The sequence below is a fragment of the Galeopterus variegatus genome, unplaced genomic scaffold, assembly GCF_000696425.1.
Source record: "Galeopterus variegatus unplaced genomic scaffold, G_variegatus-3.0.2 Scaffold63, whole genome shotgun sequence".
Lineage (NCBI taxonomy): Eukaryota > Metazoa > Chordata > Mammalia > Dermoptera > Cynocephalidae > Galeopterus > Galeopterus variegatus.
This window is the reverse complement of record NW_007726174.1, coordinates 315099-342194: the sequence shown is the minus strand read 5'-3', so window position 1 is coordinate 342194 and position 27096 is coordinate 315099. Positions and strand designations below refer to the sequence as shown.

The 27096-nt window shown below is 36.2% G+C and overlaps 1 protein-coding gene across 1 annotated transcript in view; it reads right to left on the bottom strand.

Annotated features, from left to right (window-relative positions):
* COL25A1 (collagen, type XXV, alpha 1) overlaps positions 1–27096 on the bottom strand; it is a 214896-nt gene that overhangs the window by 24545 nt on the left and 163255 nt on the right. The window contains exons 18-28 of the mRNA XM_008576720.1: positions 23972–24040; positions 23126–23170; positions 21503–21547; positions 20283–20360; positions 14856–14879; positions 14181–14225; positions 10666–10710; positions 9273–9353; positions 8080–8142; positions 7399–7449; positions 5302–5328 (exon numbers count right to left, since the gene is read on the bottom strand). Of these exons, the coding sequence (XP_008574942.1) occupies positions 5302–5328; positions 7399–7449; positions 8080–8142; positions 9273–9353; positions 10666–10710; positions 14181–14225; positions 14856–14879; positions 20283–20360; positions 21503–21547; positions 23126–23170; positions 23972–24040 (573 nt within the window). The remainder of the gene's footprint in view (positions 1–5301; positions 5329–7398; positions 7450–8079; positions 8143–9272; positions 9354–10665; positions 10711–14180; positions 14226–14855; positions 14880–20282; positions 20361–21502; positions 21548–23125; positions 23171–23971; positions 24041–27096) is intronic.

Genomic DNA, 27096 nt, shown 5'->3' with positions numbered 1-27096 from the left:
GATTTTTAAGAAAGACAATGCACTGGCCTTATAAATTCTTTTGGCAAGGTTGCAGAACTATTTCCCAATTTTATGCTTCAGATGCAGTTAATAATACCAAATGGAAGAAAAAATTTATTCCAGCTGCAAACTCTACCAATGATGCTATACCATATACATATTGGGTATTTTTAGTTTTTCGTTTAAAAATTCCTTCTGTATAATCTTATTATAATCTATACTATAACTGCAAAATACATCTTTAGTTAGCAATGATTACAATTAAAAATGTGCATTGTTGTTTGTTTAATGTTAGCATAGAGCTTTTGTCTAAATGTTGCATAAAAATTATAGAGAGCCCTAAATTTGAAATTAGGACAAACTTTAAAGAAATCAAATTGAAAGTTTAAGTAAAATAGAAAATCCAAACTTTTTTTTTTGCCTGTTGATACTTTCTTCAGTCACAATTATATAACATTGAAAAATAAATGAAGTGGTAAAAATTTTATACGGGTAATACAATATTATATCTACCTGGAATGCTGAATTAATGACTCACAGATGTTAGAGGGGGTTTCATGCTTGTGGGCCATCGATGTAATTGGTGTAATTTAATTATATTCTAATAGAAGGCTTATATCATTTATTCAATAAAGATATATATATTGAATATCTACTATATGCCTGATCTATGTAAGGCACTGGCTATCAAGTGGAATTCCTTAGTACAGTACCGATGGGAAAAATGAAATAAGTGGTCATCAAATTTTTTTTCTCTCACATCTCAAATACATAAATAGATTATTTTCTATTACTGATTTTATGTCATGTTTTACTAATGCAATATATAATGATCTTTATTGACTTTTATCTGATTTGACTAAATAGCATATGAAAAGCTTGAAATTAAAGCCTCATATTCAATGATAATTTTTAAAAATCATTTTTTAGTTGTGGAAAGAAGGCTTGCACAAAGTGCATTAAGGTGGGGAGAATCCCTTTTTCATTAAAAATAAAAATCTCTAGAACAACTGCAACCCGTCTCTTCCATGATATTCTTTTCATAAGAACCTTGTAACAGAAAATTTCTAAAACAAACAACATAAAACATGTAGAGCACAGTATGATTGATTAACATAAGGAGCCACAGCGATGATCTCACACCATCAACAGCCAGTTACACACCTGCCGCCAACAGAGGGCGACAGCTTTTGGTATCCGAGGAGAAAAAACAATTGAGGGAGTATTTTAAACTGCCTTAAATCATAGAAACATTTGGGAGAAATTAATAAATAGTGAGCACAACACTTTTTAAAGAGCAGAATGATGGGAGAAGAACTGTCAGCCCTAAAAGAGGAAGGTTGGCATGTATGTAATGGAAGAACATTTATAGCACGGTTTGTTATGGGCCTTCCTCTAACACAAGAGCAGGCAACAGAGAAAACAAAACTGGGCTGATCTCTGCTTTAACATAATATGTTTTCTTTTTTTTTTTTTTTTTGTTTTATTTTATTTTGTCAATATACAATGTGGTTGATTATTGTAGCCCATTACCGAAACCTCTCTCCCAACATAATATGTTTTCTAATTACAGAAATCTCAGCAGTAAAATAGCCACTGAGTAAACCAGAGTTGTTACTTAGGGTAGAAAGAAAAATCTGAGATTTGCACTGAAATGGAAAGCATTCTTTACTTACTGGAAGACCAAGGGGTCCTCTGTCACCCTTTTGACCTGGTTCACCCTTCAATCCTTTAACACCATTTAACCCTGGTTCACCCTAAATGCAAAAGCAAATGCCAATTTTGGTTGCTATTATGGGTGTTTAAACTGTGAGAGAAGAGAGCCAGTCTCTGAAATTGTTGCAGATTCCAGTTTTAGGTAACAGCAGAGTCAGGCTAGATTTGTCTTGCATCAGTTCAAAAATTAATTTAAAAAATTTATTAAAAACCTTGAAACTGACAAATAATATTCTAGGAAGCAAAACTAAGTGTGCACCTCACAATCAAAATATGTATGACTGAGTTCCTGAATTTTTCAGTTCTATCTCAAGGAAATTAGTGTTATACTACATTGTTCTGATCAAGCAAATCAAGGACAATCAGAGTGCAGGATGCTGAGGGAGGTTCAGTGGGAAAAACCCACTCTGCTGGAATGGAAAACTGGAATATGCAGGACAGTATTACAGACAGACATTTTAAGCCTTTAAGCATTTTGCCCAGGGGAATGAGCTAAAAATGTAGCAGCTGATGTTTGAAGTAATGCCATTTAGCAAGTCCTCATTCATGGACATTGCCAAGTCAAGTCCCTACATGGATTAATCAATAGAGTCGACAACAAATCGCCAATCCCAGAAGAGAATATGAAGATCAGAGAACTTACATTGTTTTACTAACTGTCTGTCTGCCCAATGTTAGTATAAAGGAGGTATGAATTTAACTGAGGGTGACATTACAAAATCCAGGGTAAGTGATAAATTCTCTTGATTCTGTTTTTAAAATCTAGGAATACAGTACACCTATTTTCCATCAGTAACAGCATGTTAGAGATAGAGAAACTTCTGCCCTGTATACTTTTCAAAAAAAATTTATTATTTTTTTTTTGGCAGCTGGATGCTATAGGGATTCAACCCTGGACCTTGGTGTTATCAGTACCACACTGTAACCAACCAAGCTAATTGGCCAGCCTCTTTTCAACTTTTAAGTACAGACATTAATTTGTCAAGAAAATCTTGAAAGACTTGTGAAAGGAAGATGATTCCAGACTCAAATGCCCTACAGAGTCTTGCTGTGTGGGGGCAGGAGTGGGGAGAGGTTATGCTCACATGGCAGGAGGGACGTTTAATCTGGGCAGTACGAAATTGGGTATTTACCCAATTTGCTTGAAGATGAAAATCAGTGTGGTGCATGTTAGCCATAAAGAGTCCAGGCCCACCCAGACTGTAGTACCACAGGAATGGGTACACCTTTAATAAGCCCTCCAGCTGACTCCTCGTCAGGGAATTCTGGGAAACACTGAGCGAGATTCATCCATAGAACTTTAAATGCTTAAAGGCCATGTATTTGAACATTCAAAGGGGTCACAAAGTAATGAAAACATTGGCACAACATGGTGGATTTTCGATATTTTGAAGATAGACGTTTACAGTGCAGCCACTATAGGAAACCCAGATGTGCTATGATCAGTAAAGTATGATAGAGGGAATGCCACAGAGTCAGGTTAAATGATATTAAGACCAAGGCTCAATGGTCAACTTCAGTTAACTGGTGTAAACTTGAGATCCGTGGCTTTGCATGTGTGTGCATTTTCAGCAAGTGTTGTTGAGATGGTGAGCAGGCATGGTAACTTTGGTAAGCTATGAAATTCTTTGGTGGGGAGTCATGCATCGATAGGAGTGGACATCAATTGAAATTCTAGTCCTAGATCTGTCATTAACTAGCTATATAATTTGGGGCAAATAACCTAAACTTCCTGGCCTGTAGTTTATCATCTGTAAAATCAAGGAACTAGCAAAGGTAATCTGTGAGGTCTTTTCAACTTTATAATTCTCTGAAATCTATGATTTAAGTAGCAATTAAAGCTGTGTGGACAAAATGAATTGTTGCATTTCAGATATCAAAAGGATCTTGGGCATCTCCTAATCCAGTGGTGATGGCCTATCTGAATCATTCATGGAATGAATTAAAAACACTCTTAGGGGCTTTGTCCTCAGTCATCATGATTAGTCTGATCTTTGGCATCTTAAGTCTGGTGGCATCTTAAAATCCAAAGAGAAGCCAAGAGTGAGAAGCATTGATTTAGTCCAGAGTGGGAAAGAAGACCCAGGGAAGTGAAATAACTACCAAGATCACAAAGCCTATAGACGGAGCTCTCTGTTCTGACTCCCAGAACAGTATTTGCACCCCAAACTCTCATCCATACTTCTGAAAAACCATCACTCACTGGCCTTAATAGAGGTAAGTTGTTCTAAGAATAATAAAGAGGCATGAATTCCTCCCACTCTTGGGTGTCACCTTCTTGACTTGACAAAGGAAACTCAGGTTTCCTGACTCAGACCAATACTTGCTAGAGCTGGGAGGGCCAGAAAGGAGCCACACTTCCGAGAGGAGAGGGTGGGCTGCCACTGGGTTTTCTGATGCTTAGGGCTAACATTGCATTTATGTCTCTTCACCCCCACCTTTTAAATGCACCAACTCACTACTGACGAACTTTTGGCATTCCTTAAGCCTTCTCTCAAGTAGCCTTGAGGACGAGCTATGGAATTTTTCTGTTCAGAATAAAGCATCAAATAGCAACAATAACTGACTTTTTTTTTTTTTTTTTGGTGCCTGCCTGGTATAGGGATCAAACCCTGGATCTCAGTGTTATCAGCACCACCTCTAACCAACTGAGCTAACTGGCCAACCCTACAACTGACTTTTATCAGGTATTTATCAGCAACTGCACCATATATATATCTGCTTTGCACTTTATAATCATATCTCATTAGATTATCACAACAACACTATGAGGTAGGTTACCCAGTTGAATAAATGAAGGATCAGAGAGGGTCAATAACCTGCCCAAGGTGACAGCCTGTCAGTGGCAAAGCCGAAATTAGAACATGGGTCCTCCTCACATATACTCCCTGGAGGAAGCAGCTTGTGTTTCAGGGCTCATTTTAATCCTCCAGGATGTCTTCTCCTTCTACACAAGGCAAAGAACAGGCGGTGACCATGTTGACAATGCAAGCTGCAGTAATTCTGACAAGGAAAGGCTATTCTCCATTGTTCTCTTTTTAACCCAAATAGTATATAAAATACATGTAAGTGATGTGACCTTCTCCCCAGCATAGCACACCTGATATAGCCCTTCCCATTCTAGGCCATTGACCTCTAGTGGAGTACAAAATCAAGATGTTGGATAGTCAAAGCATTTAGATGCAGTAGTAGTACTATATGGCAAGCAAGAAGTATCAATTAATAACATTCAAATATACAACCGGAGACACCATAAAAATAAAAAACTAGTGTTGACTAGTCTGAGAACCTCATCAGATTCACTTCTAAATGGCTGATTGGAGTATATTGTGATTAGTAATTTAAGAAACTTACATAGTGACAAGGAATAGGCAAAATGAGGAATAACTATCTCCAGGTGATAGCACTTAAGTTTGTTGTAAATCATTCTGTACTGTGAGATTTAAACATCTGGATACTTAAAGGCTTAAAGATTATCAACGTTGTTTGACAAATAAATAAGACAGGACAGACATGCTTCCGTCATGCTTCTCCATGATTATCAAGGAAACAGAAATCAAACAATCAAAGGATTTGTTGAATTACCTTTGGCCCAGGAAGTCCATGGGGTCCCTGAAAATGGAAAACACAGCTTTTAATGAAGAATTGATTCCGTTTCCCAGCAGAAGTGAATATTATATCAAGTAACAAAACAGATATAAAACAAGGATCTTCTTGTCTGAGCTATAGCTAGAGGCAAGCCAGGGGATGTTATTTACTACCATCCAAAACTTCCTTCGAGCTCTTGGATTGCTCTGTAATAGGAAATTCATTAATAGCAATTCTGTCTGCTAAATACCTATAAGAGGGAGGGAGAAATCTGCCAGGGTTATATGGAAAAAAATAGGGAAAAAAGTATTTTGAACTCACATTATTCCTATTTGTCAAATTCCCATTTTTTTTAATCTGGGTGGAATATGTGAGAAGCTTCATGAGTTTAAATGGAATAGAGGTAGGACTTAAAAGACAGAAATTTGACAAAGAAAAGTCCCAGATTTTAAGTTTCTGGGAAGAGGAGACCTTTTCTATTAACTTCTCCAGACCCAAGGTGTTTAAGAATCCAAAAGAGACAGGAAGTGAGGAGATGACAGCCAAGTTTGGGATCCTGTAGCATCACTGATTTAATTTAAAATTAAAGAAAGGATCCTAACATAGGAAGTCTATGCATTACTATTTAAATTGCCTTTATTTTTCAAAGACAAACTCTTCAAGGCTCTTGCAACAATTGTTTACCAACAAAAGGAAATTATAAGACATTCAGGAATCAGTACATAACATGTATTTTGAGGAAGGTCTAAATACAGAGACTAATTAGACAATTTAAATTAACTAAGGTTACTGTGGATTTCTTTAAACTTTTCAAGTGATTGAACATAAACTATTTAGAGAGAGAAATATTTAAATATCCATCAGTGAATTTATTTAACAGCAGGAAAAAGTTGTTATCAAGCAATGCCTAGATATTTGTTACATATGTCTGTCTACTTTAGAATAATATTTTCCCTTTAGATAAGTTGTGAATAAACAATTTCAGGAAATGGCTGTTACTTTATCAGGTATCCTTATCTCATTTTAATAATGGTTTAAAATTCCATTAAACTAATTAATTTTATGATAAGAACAGGATGTAGCATTTCTAATTTAACCTAGTAATTTAAAGTGGAGGGAGTATTTTTAAAAAGCCAAAAGTAGCCATTTGCTTAATTCTTAATGAATTGTTTAGTTTTAAGAAAACAAGCTCAATTATAACTGTTTTGTTTTATGAAATAGAAATAGCAGGTAGTAAGAAACAAATGACTGGGTTACCATTTGTGGCTTAGATCATTTCAACATGCTCTTTCTTAGAGCACAATAGGAGGAAAGAGTGACCACAATTTATTTAATCTGTGTTTTCAAAGTCTTCAGGTTTATTGAGACACCTTAGAGATGAATGTGACTTTACAGCCTGCCTGACTTGCCCCTATTCTGCCCCATTCAAAAGTGTTTGAAGCAGTCTGCTGTCCACATTCTGGCCTTAGCACAACCCTCACTAGTTCGACATGTAGAGAATTATACCTCTTTAATGGCTGCCTTCCTCACTAGATTTGAGATCTATGAGGGCAGGGTCACTGTCTCTGATGGTCACTGGGGGACACGGGCCTGGCTCAAATGGATCAACTGAAGTACAATAAAAATGAAAAGGAGAAGATCAAGCAATATATATCACTTGTGGAATAAGCTTCAATTTTTATCACACTATTTTATAAATGTTCTTATTGAACATTTCATTAAAGGGTCCCAAACCTTGAACCATACTTTAATGACTATCATTATCAATCTTATTTTGCTACTAGTAAACTAGAGCAGTGACTGGTGAAAACAATTTGCTAATGTTCACACAGTAAGGTTGGAGTAAAGCTTGCCAGACCTGTCTTTCCTCAACTCTCCTATCACAAATCTACTCTCTCTCTTTCCAACAGATGTATTTGGAGGAGTGAAAGACAACACTGTCAAGTCAGTATATATCTAAGCATCTCATATTTTCGGTCCATTCCACAGAGAGTAGTACAAAATACAAGCTGGCTGTTTAGAGGGACGTGCTCATGTTTTCTCTAGTAGCATGCTCAAACCAACGATTACATTTTGGAGAGCAGGGAAACTTACCATGGGGCCAGGTGGACCATGGGGACCTGGTGGGCCTGGTGGACCTATGATCTGTATATCCAAAAGATAAACATGGGTTTGGTTACTTCATTTAGATGAGGCAGTTCTGCTTGAATCTTGTGCTGGGGCTCTGCTAAGGCCATTAATGGTTGCGGAGGAAGACAGAGACTGGAAGAAGTGATGTGTTTGGTTCTCCAGATTTAGAAATTCCTTTATGTGAATAAAAAAACTTCAAAGAAATACAGTTGTTCTACACAAGCCAGAATAAATCAAAAGCACATTAAGAGAAAAGGAAGCAACCGATTACCAAGAAATGCTATAATGCCACAACCATCATTAAACTCTCAAATATTTCACTAAGCATAAACAGGGCTCTGGAGGAAAAAAAAGATGTATGTTCTATATTCACAAAGCTCTGCCCACAAGTGTTTGGGGGGAAACTATTGATTTTCTCCTCAGGATTAGACAGTCCTCTGAAAAACTGCTCGTAACTCAGACCTCTGAGACACTTTGTCTCTCACTGTACAAGGCTGATAGATATTTCTTCCACACTTTGACAAACTAAGAGTTTGTGGTCTTTCTGCTATTGATAAGCCACCTGGCAGAGGTAGAACTAGGTAAATAATAGGCTGGTGTCAGAGTTTTCCAGGAACCATGGAAGTTCAGCCACCAAAGACTTACAGAAGGACCCTGAGGACCTGGCAATCCAGAGTCTCCTTTTTCTCCTTTCATTCCATTGGCACCCTACAAATAACCATTAAGCAGAGTTAAGCAGGTAAAGTGATTTCCAAAGTGTAACAGACAAATGAATTTTCTCCCCAAACCCATCATCTTCTTGAAATTTTATAATATTGTGCATATGATATATAAAAGAAAGATTTATCACCTTGTATTTTAGCCTAAAACAGCAAGCTTACTAAAATTCCTAGGATTGTGGGTAATGTGTGAAATCAAATATAAAGTAAATAAAAACTAGGTTGGGCTTGATTGGTTAAACTTTACAGTGTTAGACATATTGGCTTATAAATGTTAAATCTTTTATGGTGGTGCAGAGTTACCTTTACTATTTAACTTTTAACGTAGTTTTCATTGACATTTATTTATATACTTCCTTGTTTAAAAAAAGATCTAGGGCAGTGAAGTTTACTACATTTTTTTTCTTTTTACAATTTTTATGTTTTCCCCTCCAAATTCTCAGTAAAAATTATAGGGGAAAACTATAAGAACGCCATCCTCTAGTATCATACACACAAAAAGAACACTTCCCAGAGCAACTTGTTTTTTTAATTGTTCTATATTTTTTGGCTTGTTTACTTCTTTATTATGATTTATTTATTTATTTTTTTCCTTTTTGTCTTTTTTTACTGACCGGTAATGGGATTGCAACCCTTGGTGTCGCGCCCGTACCGGGGACCGGCAACGGGATCGCAACGCTCGGTGTTGCGCCCACACGGCGCTCAGCCAGTGAGCGGGAACCAGTCTACACATGGGATCCGAACCCTCAGTGGGAGCGCCACCGCGCTCCCATGCGGCGCACTCTCCAGTGCTCCACCGGGCCGGCCCAATGATTTATTTTATAATGATCATTTACACCATCTTATGCATAGTAAATTAAAGTGACCAATTATATTTATTTTACTATCTTCTAGTGAATATAATTCAGGAAAACATGAAGGTGATAATTTACTTGATTACATGCTTAAAAATTTTAGTTCCCCAGTTGTAGTAATAATAATAATACCAATAATACCAGAAATATCTGAAAATAAAAATATTACATGAACCACTAGATGAGATTGCAGCTAATAATATAACTCTTTTATAATTGATTAATTCATCTTAATAAGAACCTATCATAAGACATATAAACATACCGGTAATCCAGGAAGTCCAATTCCTCCTTTTTCACCTGGCATACCGGGGTCCCCCGTATCTCCCTTGGAGCCTTTGAGTCCCTACAAATGACAGGATTTGCATGTAAGAAGCATACTGATTCCTGACTGTTACATCCTTGGGAAAATAGAATTTCAGATCAATTTTGTCAATAGGTGAGTCCTACACTGAAATGATTCTGATTTTCATTTTCAGGGAGAGTTATTTCTTACAGCATTATATGATTTCAACATACAACTGTGATATTAAAAACAAGTCTTCTCCTAAACTTAATCTTCTTATTTAATACTTTCTCCTGAGGAGTATATGTTTTCTAACTGTATCACGAATCCTCTTGATTTCTTACGATTTCCTTGATTTTTGCTTTTTATTTATTGTAATTAATGAAAACCCAGAAAACATTAAATACTTTGAAACTAACCCTTTTGATTCAATTATGAATTCTGAATTCTCTCTACATTCTCCTGGTCAGATTCTTCCTTTAGGGCAGGGGTCGCCAAACCATAGCTCATAAGCCAAAGCCAGCCCAGGGATTGTTTTGTACAGGCTGAAAGTTTTTAAAAATTTTTAAGGGATATAAAAAAAAAAAGTATATGCAACAGAGACTGTACATGGCCTGTAAAGCCAAAAACATTTACTATCTGAACCTTTAAAGAAAAAGTTTGCCGACTTCTGTTCTAGAAGAAAACCTCAGAGATACTGCCATACTCTAAAAAGCTACAAGTGTCCTGCTTGTTTCTGTCTTTTCTAAGGATCTAGCAAATTAGTTGTAATCTTTATCTGGAGAAAGAAAACACTACCCAAATCACGCATATAAGCAATATCTAATTTCATGGAAACTATGTCACTGATTTTAACCTTGAATTAGTTGTATTCACTGCAAAAATTAGACTATACTTACTAAATCGGTAATGATCATACAAGTCTATTAAAAATTTACAAAGGGGCCAGCCCCGTGGCTCACTCGGGAGAGTGCAGTGCTGGGAGTGCCGAGGCCACGGGTTCGGATCCGATATAGGGATGGCTGGTGCACTCACTGGCTGAGCGTGGTGCAGACCACACCATGCCAAGGGTTGGGATCCCCTTACCAGTCATAAAAAAAAAAAAATTTTACGAAGGAGTCACTGGTAGATTGATGCGGAATATTAAGAATGAAACTAAAGCATCATATAGTTTGTATGTTTATGCAAACAAGACTAATATCTAATTTAAAACCAGTTGCTTTTTAGATTAATGTGACAGTCTCTAGAACAGATTGAAAAAAAGAGATGATATCATGAATCAACACTCATGACTTTTTTGGCTTCATACCTATAACAAAAGTAGTGATCAATAATGATGCTTTAAATAATCGCATATATCTTTGAAAATTACCTGCTCTCCATCAGCTCCGGGAATTCCTGGAGATCCTTGCTCTCCCTGTTAAGATAAAAAGTGATGGCTTGTCTCCATTTGTTATTGGTAACATTAATTAAAAATGATGGTAGCTGGTTGACAGAACAATATGGAAATGTATTGTAACCTAAGAATATTATAGCACATATCTACAGTAAGTGAAGTAATAATCTTTCTTGAAGATTATGTACAATAATACTTATATGTAGCTAAGATTCAGTGTTTTTTTTCTCCATGTGAGATGCAAGCTAAACAAAAATGGGAAAAAAAAACTTTCAGAGAAAACTTGATAGCTGATCATATCTTCTAGCAACAACCTATATGCCTCAGTTGGTTAATATTTTTTCTCCATACAAAATCTATATGGTTTCTCTTATTTTTCAACCTAGGTAAAAAGTAAAACATAACAGCTGACCAAGAAAGAACAGAATGCAAAGCCTCATGAATTTACAATAATATTTTAACTGGCACAGTTTGAATAGCAGATACAAACTCATAATGACTGTGAGTGTGCTATTTCCAGAAAAGCCTCACTCAAGGATATAATAAATCAGATAATATCTTAATCCACCTAAAATTACTTTTGGATCAATTCAATTTCCTATACTATGCTAGGAATGAACTAAAATTTACTATTTATATTATGATTTATTAGGACTTTGACAAACTCAAAATATGATTTATGTTTTTTTTAAAAACTGAAGATGTTCCATTAAAAACAAATTTAAACAATATGGTAAGAGATTTATTCAAACAAGTGTTTAGTCACCTTTCAGTTTTAAAAGATACTGAACATACAAATTCCTTGAAAGGTAAGACATTATTTTATATCAATGAGTCATTTATGTGAATCCTGTTACAAATATCCCTGATTCCCACACCATGAAAGTTTTGTAAAAACAGCTCTTCTGAGTGTAAGTGGCCTGCCTCACAAATTACCAAGGGAGCCAACTTGAGGCTATATTTCCTAGAAAGGCTTGTTTGGTGATGTTATAAACCACAACATTGAAATGACTAGACCTCCTTTCCCTGGTAAAAACTTTAAGAGCCATGGCCACAGCATGAAATGTGAGCTTTCCAATGTTTAAGGAAGGCATGATCTTGTGGTTTCAAGTAAATGAAACAAAAAAAGGAGGAGAAAAGGGCCTTTCCTTATTTCAGATTTCCTGGTCTTTGTGGTAGCAGCAAAGTTTATTTTACCACCACCAAGTCTGCTGAGGTTGGATGCACCTGGCTAAGTCCTCATTCCATTCAGAGTCTGAATACTTGTCAGCACTCTGGGTCCAATATTGATTGCTCTGCTAAGTTTTACCTTTAAAATGGGACTCACAAATGTTTAAGAGAAAAACATAATTCATGAATTATTCATTTATCCTTCACCCCTCAGATGTGGTTTGTAAGAGTTATTTGATGTGTAAGAAATCAAATGATTCTTATTGATAAAAAACAAATGCTAATTGAATAAGTTCCCATCTAGTCAGACAGTCCTGAGATGAAAATGAGTTCCACACTTGACTCGGGCTACATTTTGCTGTCTCTTGGTCATAGTCACCTCAATTATCTGAACCTTTTCAAGGAGAGATCATGGAAAGCATAAGGGACTAATTGGCTAACACTAGATGTCAATTACAAGACCACTGTGGGGTGGGTGTATGGGGATGGTAGTGGGAAGGATGACACAGGTGGGAGGTCAGGGAGAATGACTTGCCCCTCCCTGCACTGCCGTCCACACATTCATCTGGCCAACTTCTCTCTTTCAGTGTCAACTCAAAGCCATCCTTGACTCCCAAGACTTAGAGGCACCTTCCCATGCATTTCCACAGCACATGCTCTTAATCAAAGCACTTGATCTATTAATAATAGATCATGCCTTTACTTGCCTATCTCCTTCCTTAGGCGGTAAGCTCCTTGTTGGAACCTCTTACTAGTGACTGTCCTTACTAGACAATAGTATTTTTCACAGTGTAGAGTCTCAAAAATTACTTATTGAATAAAATTAGTAAAGGAATAGCAACTGGAATATAAAACCAGGCAGATGTAGGTTTTATTGATACAAACTCTTTAGCTAAGTGGTCCTCTTCTTCTCTTTGGGGCAAGGGATGGATATCTTTTGGGCTTCTGTAGTCCTTTGGGCTGCAGAGAATAAAATCCTAGAGGCTTTTGAGGTTTGTGGGGAATGAGGTACATATTTAGCATTGGAAACAATTCTGGTTCTAGAGATTTAGTCAAGTGAGAAGATGAAGCAATGAACTTAGACCTTCATTAACTCTACACAAAGGAAAAAGGAATCTGCAGATTTCCTTCTAGTTTGTCTAGTTCACTACACCAAAATATTAAAAAATAGGGATCCAGGCAGGTATGTTCACAAAATTAAAGACTGTGCTTAATTGGAGGATTTTTTCCTGTTACACCTCTTAGGGACCAGAATGTGGGGGAAAATAGAAAGTTAAAAATCCCAAACCTTACATTAATGTTATACATGAAATCTGTTTGATATTAGAATCTATGTTCTAAATATATCTCACATAGGCAAGGACATCAGTAATATTTTACTTTATATTTCTTTATATAATATAAAAATAATTTTTTCTATGTACTAGATTTCTATTTTTCAATATCTAGGAAAGGAAGAGTACAAAAGCTGATATGTATGCATGTGTGCATGTGTGTAATATATGATGGACTTAGCAAATAAACTGCCTTAAGAAGCATAAACAAAAGGTGAATTTCAAAACCACTTGAATCTCCTACAAAAATCCAATGAGGAAAGTCACATTTCAACACGTGTAGCTCAGTTCTGAAAAGCCAGAATCAATGACCATGTGTTAATTGATCAAACATGGTTGAATGAAAAAGCTTTAGTTTGAAGGGATAAAGCTAACACCATCAACAAATTTTAGATATAATCAGGTAATTCTAGGTTTCTACTGTTTGTAGTCAGTAGGTTTCATTAGATAAGATTTAAATGGAAGAATGTCTGAATATATATAATAAAGGGATGTGTTATAAAAAATGACTCAAAAATAATTCCTAAAATTGTGATTTGTGAATGCATCATGTTAAAGCTTCCCTTGTTCTTTTTATTACAAAAGAATTAGAAGGAACAATCTTTCTTAGTTTCAGAGTAAATTTCCTTCAACTCTATTCTATTTAAATATTTTCTTTTTTTCATACACTACATCTAGTGTTTCTTTACATTTATAATTGCAATGAAACCTCTTTTTCTGTTGTTTAACACTCTGTTTTTTCAATGTCCTCCCCTAAATTTAATGCCATTCTTACTTCTCTCCCTTCTTTCCAAATTTTCCTTTCTTCCCTCCTAATTTTTCCTCTTTCTCCAGGCCAGCTCTCAATTTCCTTTCTTTACTCTCTGAAGCAATATTGCTGATTTGAGCTTCTCCAGCATTTTGTAAGATTGATTTTCAAAGATATATACACTTAATATAGACTTCACACTGTATGTGGTAAATGAAAACAAGTAAATAAAGAATTACCTTTAGTCCTTGTGGTCCTTGAGGTCCAGGAGCTCCAGGGGGACCCTAAATCAGGAAAAGGCACAGTTTTAAAAAGTAGCAAGTGTATGCATTAGAAGTCCTGCTTTAACTAATAAGCACACTGTACACCTCTCTTATTTTTATCATAATCAGATATCCCCCAATATTGACTTGCAATGGGGAAAAATTTCACCAGTTACATAATTATAAAATCTACCTACTTACATGCTAAAGTATCAACACATTTTAGGTTAAAATAATACTGAATAAGCTTTTGGGTTGATTCTGTAAGACAATGTAGAATGGCTGCTGTGTCCACATGTGTCTTCTTGCGATGAATGAGCCTACTACTATTACCTGTGTTTCTAGACTCACTCCTTGCCCTTCCACCCCAAAGACTTTGATTTCCCAAATCCTAAAAACAAAGCTATATTATTAAGATAAGGCAAAACTCTTTTAAGAAAACTAACAATATCTTTTTTTCCTTGACTTTTTCACCAAGTAGACAAAAATGATTCAACAGGTGGAAATGTTGTAAAAGGTTATTAATGTTTAAAAGACACATAAAATTAAACATCAGATAAAAACAATTGCTACATTAGTACCATTTTCAGCAGCATGCATCAACACCAACACCAAAATCACAAACCACAGAAATCATGCAATAGGAGTTACCGTGACGGTTAAGGTGGTAATCCTCTGTTGGGAAAACGTATTGACAAAGACAGAGTTATCTATTTTGTGTGCTAAAGTATAATAATACATTTCTGAAATAATCAAGTTTTTTGAATATATTTTGACAAGTCTGATATTTGATCAGGAATTGACAAGACACTGAGAACATATTATCCTATCTTCAACACAGTATAGTTGTAAAGATTTTTTTTTAATTATTTTAAAAATCTTGTTTAAAAAATTTTATGAATGAAGAAAATACTGAAATTTTAATTAACCTGATTTAAACAATTATGTAGAAAAAAAAATGTAGTAAAGTACTATTTACTAGAGGTTTGTTAGCATAATTGTGAACTGAGAAATTTTGCTATTGATAAAAGTGCTCTATTCTAGAGAGCCCTTTATTAGAGAACACTGAAAAGACCAACTGGATTTGTTTTCTCTTTTAGTCTGTAGCTCATTTGCTGCATTAGAATTAACTTGTGTGTGTGTGTGCCATGACTAAAGAAATTAGGTGACATAAAATTAATCTAGTTTCTTAAAGTGCTGGAGAACTGTAACAAAATGTACTCTCAAAGCATAAATCTCCAAAACATGATCCCTAATCCATGAATCATGTTTTTGTTTTAATATTTTCTAGTCTAGGTCCTGTGCTAAAAGTTCTGTAGGGCCTATAACCAGTTTACGAAATCACAGAGGGGAGATTTTCCATCAGGGACTCTGGTAATAGAGAAACATCTGATTATATGTAAACTTGTGAATATCCGTTTACCATTATCCCTTTGTTTTCCACTACTCCATTTCAATCTGATTCAGGTTGGGTGGCTGTTTTTATTACTGTTGTAAAAAAATCTTCTTAACTTTTTTTATCTCACTTAAAACACTTAATTGAACCTCTAATGAGGCTCATCATTCTTTAGAAAACAATATATTTATACATGTGTACAAATGGTTAAAGTTTGTATTCTATGATAAAAATCAGTCATGGTCATTATAGCTACAGAGAAAACAGTAGAAAAAAAAATCAGTGCTTCTAAGACAAATGGCAAAGTGGCCACAACTGGGGATAAAGTTATATTAAAAAATGTAAGGGCCTAGAATTTTGTATCATCACATCTGTGCAGCCTAAGATACCACAGATTTTATTCGTAAGGAATTCACCTAGAGCAAGAATTGGATTTATAGTTACAAGAAAGCTACTTCTTCACTCCTATAGTGTAGATGAGTCATTTAAACAAGGTTTTTAGAAAATTATAGAGTAAAAATAATTTCTTTACCATTGCCTTCCAAGTACATATTACATTTTTAACTAGAAAGTAGAATCATAAAACCTTAGAAAGGGCAGGAAGTTTAAAATTTGAACTCTCTGAGGTTTTTCAACATGTGCCATATATGAATTCATTTTTCCACCTGAAAACAAAGCTAGTTTTGTTTAAGGATACCATTTTTTATACTAAGCTGCATAATAAAAGAAGATTATTAATGGTAATGGAACAGATGGTGTTTAAATGATTTTGTTAAATGACTAGGTTTGTAAGACCTGAAAATTGTACAGGGTTCCATCCAATTGACTGAACAAATGACAGCAAACTCAGCTAACTTCACAGTACATAGTTTTGACCGCCATCTGGAAGCACCAATGTGCAGACACACCAAAGAGTATAAAAGCTGTTGGCTCGCTTTGCATTTTTTGTATCTGGCTCCTCTCAGTTAAAGCTACATAAACTCAGCAGGGTTCTCTCTTGAACTCCAGTAATGATTTAAAACCAGAATTTTTGGTAGTGATGGAGAAAGACACACCATTCTCTAGTGAGACATGATGTGGAATAGGAGACAGGAGCTAGATCAACTGTAAATTGGATGAAGCCTAACAGGCTATGTGATTTATTCCGCGAGATGCGTATATGAATCCCTTTAGAATTAAAAATTATTTTCCTTCATTTCTCATAATGATGCAAGCTCAAAATCACCCACAATTTACACTAGAGAGAAGATTTAGTTTAGATGGTGATAATTTTTTAAAAGCTTGAGTCAGAAAACAGAAAAGTTTTACTTCTAATTGTGGAAATTTAACCACCTTAAATAAAAATAAATAGCTTATTGCAATCTTTATATAAATAACAATTTTCATTAAAGCCAACAGTAAATGTTTATATTCCTAATGTGGTATTATTATAACTGTAATATACTCCTATTTATCTAATTATCTTAGAGTATTTTGGGCAGATTCTTTAATGGAGGCAAAAATGGAATGAAATCTGCAAATCTGTTAATATCTATCACTGGTTACAGAATTAGAAGAATAAACGTGTACTACATCTTCTTAATCTAATCTAATTTAATGGATTTCATCAGGGACCTTTAATCCACTAGAGTACTATGTTAGGAAAACAAATAAATAGTTTTGAAGTGAAAAAAATGACCATAAGCTATTCACAAGCACAACACAGAGTTGCCCTAACAACCCCATTAGAATGATAAATTTTTAGGTTGAGATAAAAGCATGAACTAGTAGACTACGGTGGATATTGACTGGTTTACAGTCATACTGAACTCAAGGCGAGAAAAAGAAACTGACAGTCTATATCCTTTCATACCAAGATGTAGGTGACAGATTTTTTTATAAAATACAGTGCTTTTAGGCACACTGGTAAGGATGAAAAAAATATTTAAATAGGTAGAAAATGGTAGAGTAAAATAGACAAAAAAACAAAACAAACTCTAAGAATAATATTAGATTTCATGGGCTCTTGGAAAAAAATCTATTCCAAAAACATTCTCATTTTGCAGATAAGATTAATGAAGTATAGATGCCCTAAGCGATTTCCTCAGAATGACTCAGTTGGTAGTAGATGGGAGATTGAAACAGAGATTTCTCTTTTAGGCTAAGGGTAGCTTGTACTGTGCCAGACTCTATTCACACAAAGAATGCTTTAAAAACTCCTTTACTATTTTTCAGAAAATAGCCAATAACATTGAAGCATTTCTTGGAAGATAAGAGAATGAATACCTCGTAAAGGTGGTAGCAAGAATTATGGTGCCATTGGAATTAGTTTAAGGAAAATTTACAACATTGCTACTAAATTAAGTTTTTAAAACAGTGCTCCTATATTTTGTAAGTAAGAATTTTAAAAACATAGTGGTTATAACAAAACTTTGTGTTCTCTGTCTCTGCCTCTTTTTCTCTTTATATGCAGTTATCAGCTTGTGGGAAAAAGGGGACAATTTAGAAAACTGGTTCTAGAACTTGATAATAACCCAGAGGCTACTGCTTGTGTCTACTCCACTTATACTGAGGAACATTAATTCAAGCTGTTGACTGAATAGACTGTCCAAGCAATATTTCTCCAAGCAGTAACCATGCTTCTCTGAATTTTACCAGAAGAAAAAGAATGAAAAGACCAGAAAAATAGGTTAAGCTGAAGCTAGATTTTGCAAAAACTATTTAACAAATACTTTACTAGTTGAAAATGGTAGTTGTAGCAAAAGACCCATACAAGTAGGTGCAAAATGGCAGAGAAATATTTAAAACAACGAATTTGGCTTTCAAACAAAGAAATTCCTTGTACATACGAATTAAGTATAATCACTCATTCAACCAATAATCATTCACTTAAATATGTATATGCCCAGAAAATATCAGCATAAGACATGTTTTCTGTCACAAGAAACGTACAATCTGGTAAGAGGCAAGACTAAAATCAATTATGCAATTTAAGAACAATTAAATGTTAAACTGTTGGGCCCTGATACTAATGTTTAAAAGAATTAAGAGGAAGAAGTCATCAAGATGGCAGTGGTGGATTGCAGAATAGGATTTAGATGGATGAACAGAAGATAGGAAGAATGGGATAAACCCAGGCAAAAAGAGGAGATTTGTATGCACATGGTAAAAAAGACCACACCAGGGAAACTCTTTGGCGGAAAAATGAACAGTTCTGGACCATAGAGCCCATGGGCTTGATAGAGTAGGCAATAGGGGATCATTCAGGTTTCTGAGCAAATTAGAGCCACCAAGTCTATGCAAATTAGCCTTGGCATGATCCACAGGATGGATCAGAAGGGCAGGGAGGCACCAAAGGAAGAGGAATTGGTCAAGGGATCGTTACCACGTTAGGCATGAAGTAAACAGCACATGGATCTGATTGGGAATGGAGAGAATGGGCAACCTCAACAGACACTTTGAAAAAGGAAGTAGCAGCTGGTAAGATGGAATGGATAAAAGACTAAGAATAGTTTAAAAATGGCTCTAACATTTCTACCCCAAGAAACTCAAAAACTCATGGTATCACTAAAAAAAATTGGTTAGTTAAGAAAGGGAATTCTTCGTCAGGTGGGAAAGGTAACCAGAGTCATCGCATGTATTGATGGAAGTCAAGAAGGCAACGGTATGTCCATAGCAGGAAGATTCTTTGACAGCTGGAGGGATACACAGGGTAGACCCAGAGATGAAAGAACAGGGAGCCATAATGTGGAAGAACAAAGAGGGAGTGACTGTACCGAGAAAAGATCAGAGACCTGAGGCTACCAAAAATTAGAGGATGAACAGAGAAATTGGAAAATGCCAAAATAGAGTGGATCCATCAGAGGAGAAAAATGGAAGAAATGAAAGTAGAAGTTCAGAGAGACCAAAAAGAAAGAGTTTCTAGAGGAAGGTGGTTTAGTGTAAATGTCACAGAAAAGTCAAGGGCTATGGGTACCATGGGGCTTGACCTAGAGGCTATCGTTGACCTTTGTAAGACAAGTTGCAATGGAATGATGGTAGAGACTAGAATGAAAGAGGTTAAGCATGAAAAGCATGAATAGGAAGCAAAGGTGGTGGAGACAAGCCACACAGTCTATTTTTTACCTAATGGAAGAAAAAAATCAAATGGTAGCAGTAATAAGAAGTACTTACAGAGGGCTTACTATGTGACGAGCACTGTTCTGAGTGAGTAATATGTATTTAGCCATTTGCTTCTCTCAACAACCCCATGAGGCAGATACTACTACCACCATCCTTTTACAGATGGGGAAACTGAGACACAGAGAAGTGAAATAACTGTCCTAGGTCACACATTTAGTAAGCAAGAGAATGGAGATTTGAACCCAAGCACCTCCAGCTCCAGTGCTACAGAGCTTTGCTAAACTCTCTCTTCACACAAAAAGGCAAAACTGGCCAAACTAACACAAGATTTACACCTGATAAGGCTTAAGTGTATCTGAATGCATAAGGATAAGAAAAGGAGGGACTGAAAAGTGCCATGAAATAAGGAAGTTAAACTGGGGCAGAGAGAAGGGGATGGGTTCAGGGGAACAGGGAGGTGTGCTTGGAGCAGTGGAGTTCTCTGAGATCAGAGGGGTGGGGAAGCCCATCTTTACATGTGTTACATGGGTGCTCATCAGTGTTGTCCTCAGTGTGTGTCAGGGTGGGCAGCAGTCACTTGCCTGTAGGGCTTCATGGAGGTTGCCATTGTAGTCTATGATCTCAGTGGCTCCTTGATCCCCTTTTTGACCAGGTGGACCCTATGACAAAAATCAACCAGGCATAAATCATTGGAGTTATGCTAGTATATAAGTCAGAAATAGCAACTTGCAGCTCTCTGGACATCATTTTCCTACTAAGGCCCAACTGCACTTTAGAATAAATACTTACATTCAAATTTTGTCTGTAATTCAAAAAAGGCAAACCACTTCTAACTTCCTGTCTGTGGTAGGTTAAAGATATGAAATCTGATTTGAAAAGATATGATTTAACCTCTGAAACTATTTTCTGAAAATTATAAAATATAGGGCAATCTGATGTGAATTGCAAAATTTTACTGGCTTTATCCATATATATTAAAGCAACCCCTAACCTCATCTTACTCATCTATACCTCATGGCTTGCTTCCTCATTCTTTAAGAAGATTGAATATTGTTCCATGGGAAATGCTTGGATTTCCCAACAGGAATAGGATACCATGAAAATTAAACCAAAAAGGGAACATATATATGTGTGTGTGTGTGTGTATATATATATATGTGTGTGTGTATATATATATATATATAGCTTCCCCACCCCTCTGATCTCAGAGGACTCCACTGCTCCTATATATATATAATTTTTTAAGACTCTACCCTAGTTATAAGATCTGCTATTTAATTTTTATTAATCATGTCTTAATTCCCTTCTTTTTTTAAAAAAGGACTCTAAACATATAGGTTATTACTTTCTTTGTAATTGAGTTTATTGAAAAATAGAAAATTATATTAGCTGGATGGGCTATGGGTGTGCATTTCTAGAAATTCTTTGTGATTTTGGCTGTTTTAATACCTGTTGGTGAATTTTAGTTTCATGTTCTAGAGCAAGTGGTCCACATTTTCAAATCAAAGAATGTTATCTTCCAGTGTACTCATTTAGCAGAGGAAAAGTAGATAAAAAGTGTTCTTTAGACCTCTTTCTCAAGAAAGTTTATTTTATTTGTTAGAATCTCCACACTCACTGCTCCTGGTGTCTAAAATCAAAGATAAAGTGGGGAGGGAGGGTAGCAGGAATAATTACAGTAGTCTCCCTCCAATGCTATTATTGGGTATTATCAGTCCAAGTACCTTTCCAAAAGCCATATGGACACTACTTCAAATCTGGGCTTTTAAGGGGCAAGAATTTAGATGAGAGGCACACTCACCCTTGGTCCCAGAGCTCCAGAGTCCCCTTTGTCTCCATGATCACCCTTTTTCCAATGAAAAGAGAAAAAAGTTAATTAGTAGTGGGGTTAACACTCTAGAAATCTCTCAGGTCTGAGGATGTATTTATACCATACAGCAGCACTTTTAATGTGAACTTATGAAATGAAAGACAACGACAACTGCCAACACCTAAATGGTAAATGCTTTTTAAAGGTGCAGCTTGAAGGGATTTAAAATTCCCCTTTCAGATAACAGAGAACTTGGAACAACAATACTCATATATATGGCAACTCTCTCGCTAGGTGGGATCTGCAAAAACAAAGTAAGTGGTTTCTATGGTACCCAAAGTAAGCTTTTACCTTTCTGATTGAGCCATTTTTATTATTTTAATTTTTAAATTATTTAAAAAATTATGTTATTTAAAAAAAATTTTATATTTATTTTTTATTTTTATTTTTTATTTGAAGAGACTTGGGAAAAAGGGGAAAAGAGTCAAGCAGTTGTGTTGTCTGTTCTCTGAGAAGAAAAGTATAGATAATCTGGACAGGGCTGGAATGGAGAGCACTTTCTTGGGAGAATTAGGAAATGAAGTTCACAGGCTAGGCCTCCCTCTGATAATGAGGATAAGGGAAAAGTTTATGTGTAGGGACTTGAGTTTTAACACAGACGGTGCTGAAGTGGACAGCAGCCAGCCAGACCAGGTTGGTAGGGCTGAAGGTCAGAGGCAGAGCAAACCCAGTGCATATTTTTCTCTCTCTCTCTCTCTAAATCTCTGATGGTTCATTTATGGTGTCATTACCCCACCTGTAGAGACACCAGGAATAGTCTAAGCCCTCAAAATTCTCAGAAGTCTAAACTGAAACTTTCGAGAAAAAATTTGAACTGTATAGATTTGAAGGTTCTTTAAAACAGCCTTAAGTTTATGGAGTCCTTTTCCTATGTGGAAATCAGAGCATTTTTATACATCTTTCTATAAATCTCTATAAAGTGGGCAAGAACCAATGAAGATAAGCCGGAAAAAGGGTTGTAATTTTTCCCATCCATATTATATAGCTAATAACATTGACAATAATAATTAAACTTGCTTTGAATGGAAAATTAATCTCTGCTCTGTTTTCTTCATTTTGCACCCATTTTTCATGTTATTAGCTAACAGCACTTTAAAAACATGATTATGCTAACAATATATATCTTATTGCAGATAGTATAAAGAGAATGATAAAGGGAAGAATTCCAATTGGTGGTAAAATTTTAATGCAATGAAGGAAGTCAACTAACTTAAAAGCAAAGTATAATTTGAACATTTATCACAGATAGCCAGAGAATAAAAAATAAGACTATATAATACATAATTTAAAATAAGTACTTAATTTTTTCCAAAGAGGCTATTCTTACGAAAGAGAAAATATAACTTTTTAAAAAGAATAGGCTGAAATACAAGAATATACAAAAACAACCAAGATAAAACAACCCGCTTGTTTTGAGATATTGTCATAGGGATGAAATTATTGCAATCCCAGTGTGTGAAAGCATTTAATCTAAACCTTATTCTCTGTGGAAAAGGCAAAAACACAGATCTTGAAGTCCTCCTGTTAGATTAAAATGGTTATCTGTTTACTGACCTTTGACCCTTTAGGGCCTCTAGTTCCTGATTCACCTTGTTTCCCCTAGTATAGGAGAATAAGAAGATGAAACAGAGAAAATGACAGATAAGAACAGAAAAAAAGGAATTAGCAGTGACACAGAATCATGAAGAAAAATGGAAACACTTTATTTTAATTGCCTCAATACCTTATGCTCTACATAATGTTGGTTATTACAACACTAAACATAAGTATCATTACTGTATCATTAGTTCATTCTCTGGTCTCCCCAGCACCCTTCCTTCCATTATTACTCCGAAGACTGCCCTCCCATCAGGGAATGGAAAGCATTCTGTGAATAATTCTCATTAGTCTCAACAGTGTTTGCATAAATTTTCTTTTTATCAGAGAGTAAATCATTTCCCTGTATCTCTAGGATGGGTTATTAAAATAAAGTGTGACCACATTAATTTGCAGGAAGTTTAGATGACTAAAGATTGAATAGTCAAGTAAATCCTTAGCTCTAATATTTTCAAGGTGTTGCATGCCATCAAGTTACCATAGAAACGAACACAGCACTTATCAACAGAGATCTTTCTGAGTAAGATTTAACACACATTGAGTGATAATGTGTTAATGTGACAGAACCTCTCCCTTTCATTTGGGTATGTTCTTAAATTTGTTGGCTGAACAGAACAAAGTAAACAGGGAAAGTTGAATTGTAAAAGCCCTTTTGAAGAGACCCAATCAGTGTGCATTTCTAGAAATTCTTTGTGATTTTGGCTGTTTTAATACCTGTTGGCGAATTTTAGTTTCATGTTCTAGAGCAAGTGGTCCACATTTTCAAACCAAAGAATGTTACCTTCCAGTGTAAGGATAACTGACCTTTGGTCCAGGGGCTCCAGGATCCCCTCGCTCACCTCTTCCAGGAGGCCCTGCCTCCCCACGTTCACCCTGTCACAAATTGCAAAACAGGTGAATGGCAACCCCCACCCCCCAAACCTAGTCCCTGTAGATTGATAAATGAAATGAATAAAATTAAAGAAAGCAGAGTTACCATTAATTTGCCATGTACCCAGCACTGTATTAATCTTAACAAAAATCATCTCATTTAATAACCAAAACAATTTGTGATGGTTAATTTTAGGTGTCAACTTGACTGGATTAAGGGATACTCAGACAGCTGGTAAAGCATGATTTCTGGGTGTGTCTGTGAGGATACTTCCAAAGATTGGTGTATGAATCAGTGGACTGAGTGGGGAAGGTCTGCCCTCAATGTGGGCAGGTACCATCCCATAAGCTGGAGACCCAGGTAGAACAAAAAGGCAGAGGAAAGGTGAATTTGCTTTCTCGCTCCTGGAGCTGGGATACCCTTCTCCTGCCCTTGGATGTCAGAACTCCAGGTTCTCCAGCCTTTCTAGTATGGGACTTGCACAAGCAGCCCCCCAGGTTCACAGGCCTTGGACTTCAAAGCAAGAGTTACACCATCGGTTTCCCTAGTTCTGAGGCTTTCAGACTTAGACTGAGCCACGCTACCTGCTTTCCTGGGCCTCTGGCTTGCAGATGGCCTATTGTGGGACTTCCCAGCCTTCAGAATCATGTGGGCCAATTCTCTGACTAAATGGTTCTGTCTCTCTGGAGAACCCTAATACACAATTATTCAATGTTTGCATTATCATCTCCATTTGATAGATAAAAGAATGGTTTGGTAAATGCCTGTCAGATAGCTATGCTGGCAAACAGAAGAAATTGATAATAACTGTCATTATACCTCAAGACAGGCATGGACAGCCGTTTTCAGTCTGCTGCCATGTTTTAAGTACTACTGGCAAGAAGCATAGCAAAGTGGTTAAGTCCTAGGCTTTATAATCCAACATCTTAAGTTTTAATTCTGGCTCTATTATTTACCAGTTCTATTTTGGGAGCAAGTTAGTTAAGTTCTGTAAGTTTCAGTTTCCTCTGTAGAATGGAGAAAAGCATAGTACTGATCTCAAAACTTATGAAGTAAAGTGTGGAGAATGGTGCAAGACACACAGGTGTTAAAGCTTTTTAATATATTTACAGCTCTGTGAAGTATAAATGTGACTACTGTCCTCAAGGAGCTAGTGATCCAGTTAGGCACATTAGGTACACATGAACAAAATAGTTAAGAATTAAGGAGTAACATAAGATTATCTGTGACAAAAGAAGGAATCTCATTGGGTTATGAATGGTATAGATTGGCTCCCTGGAGGTAAGACTTGAATCATGTCCTGAAATACGTGTAGGACTTGCTTATAATTATTGCCGTTGACAGCTGTACCATTGGTGAGTGCAGTAACTGCACAAAATGCTTGCCATGCATTATCCTATTTAATTCTCAGGACAAATGAGAAAGGTGTTATTATCCACATTCTGTGGAAGAGGAAGTTGAAGCTCAGAGAAGTTAAGTAACTTGCCCAAAGTCTGAAAACTTCTAAAGTGGAAGAGCTGATTTAAATAATCAATTTAAAACTGATTGTGCTCAATCTTCAATTTTTGCATAATTTTTTTGTATGTAAATCTTTTGCATATCTCAGATCATTTTCTTAGGATAAATTCCTAGTTGGGGAGCTGCTGGATCAAAAAGTATGAACATTTTAAAAGCTTGCCAAATTGCCCTCCAGGAATATGGTGTGGCTTTATACTCCCTAAAAACAGAGTAGAGTGTGTCAGGCTTCCTGAATGATGGGTAGAATTTCAATAATCATACGGATTTAGAATTCAGACTGTGAATGGTGTGTTTATGGAGGAGAAAAATGCCCTCGCAGATTCACCTTGGAAGGGAGAAGAAAACGGATTGGAGCTGTGATGGGAAATGGAGGGCTCTGAATTCCACGATCCTTATCTATATCGTGCCCACTTGGGGAAGCCTTTCTGGTTTTGTAGGAGAGGTGGGATAGGTTGTGGGAAGGGTGGAGAAAACGTCAGGTTCTCAGCATCAACTGAGGAGGGTGTAAAAATGGAGAGGTTGGGATTAAGGTGAGGGACTAAACTAAAAATAGGAGATGGAAAAAATAATCCAGAAACTGAAGCTTCTTCTGAACCTTCTTTCTTTTTGCCCCCCATCTGACCCCCGTAGAGTGAGACTGAAGGGCTTAATTTGGTATATGGAATGTTTATTTTATTTTTTAAAAATACAGTATTTGGTGTTTCTTTTAATATTTTACTTTGAGAATTACAGAAGAATTAAAAAATATTAACTATAAACTTATTTTAGGAAAAAAATAAAAACCTTACAAAATCATTTGCCTGTGGTTTACCACAGAAGTGGAGTCTCTAGCTTTACACAGGATCACTTTTTATCACAATGCCCCTAATTAGTTCCCTGTCACTCTCTGAAATCATGTTATTTGTTTCCTTTCTCTCCTTCTGCCCCTCCTTCGCCTGTACTGGAATGGAAGCTTCAGACGAACAGGAACTGTTTTTGCTGCATTTACCTCCCATCCTCAGACACAGAAAAATATCTGGCAAAAAATTTGCTGAATTGATGAATAAACAGTATTAGTCAAAGTATTCTAAAATATTCTGACTAAAACCCCATTTCTTTAGACGTAGATCTCTCCCGGGCACTGATACAGGCACTCAGGATACGGCTGTACATAAAACAGATTTTACATTACACATGTTTCTTCATTATGATCTCTCACTGTGTTAAGTGTGAAAAATGCAGTCTTGAAACTTCAGAATAGTTTGAAATCAGTTAATTAAAGAAAAGATACATAGGGATGAACTCCACATGCTGCTGCCTGTGTTTCTTTTCTTTTTTTTTGTGACCGGTAAGGGGACCGTAACCCTTGGCTTGGTGTCGCCCACACAGCGCTCAGCCACTGAGCGCACCGGCCATCCCTATACAGAATCCGAACCCGCGGCCTCGGCGCTCCCAGAGCCGCCGCGCTCCCAGAGCCGCACTCACCCGAGTGAGCCACAGGGTCGGCCCCTGTGTTTCTTCTATTTACCCTTGTATAGCAAACGAAATGCCACAAACATTT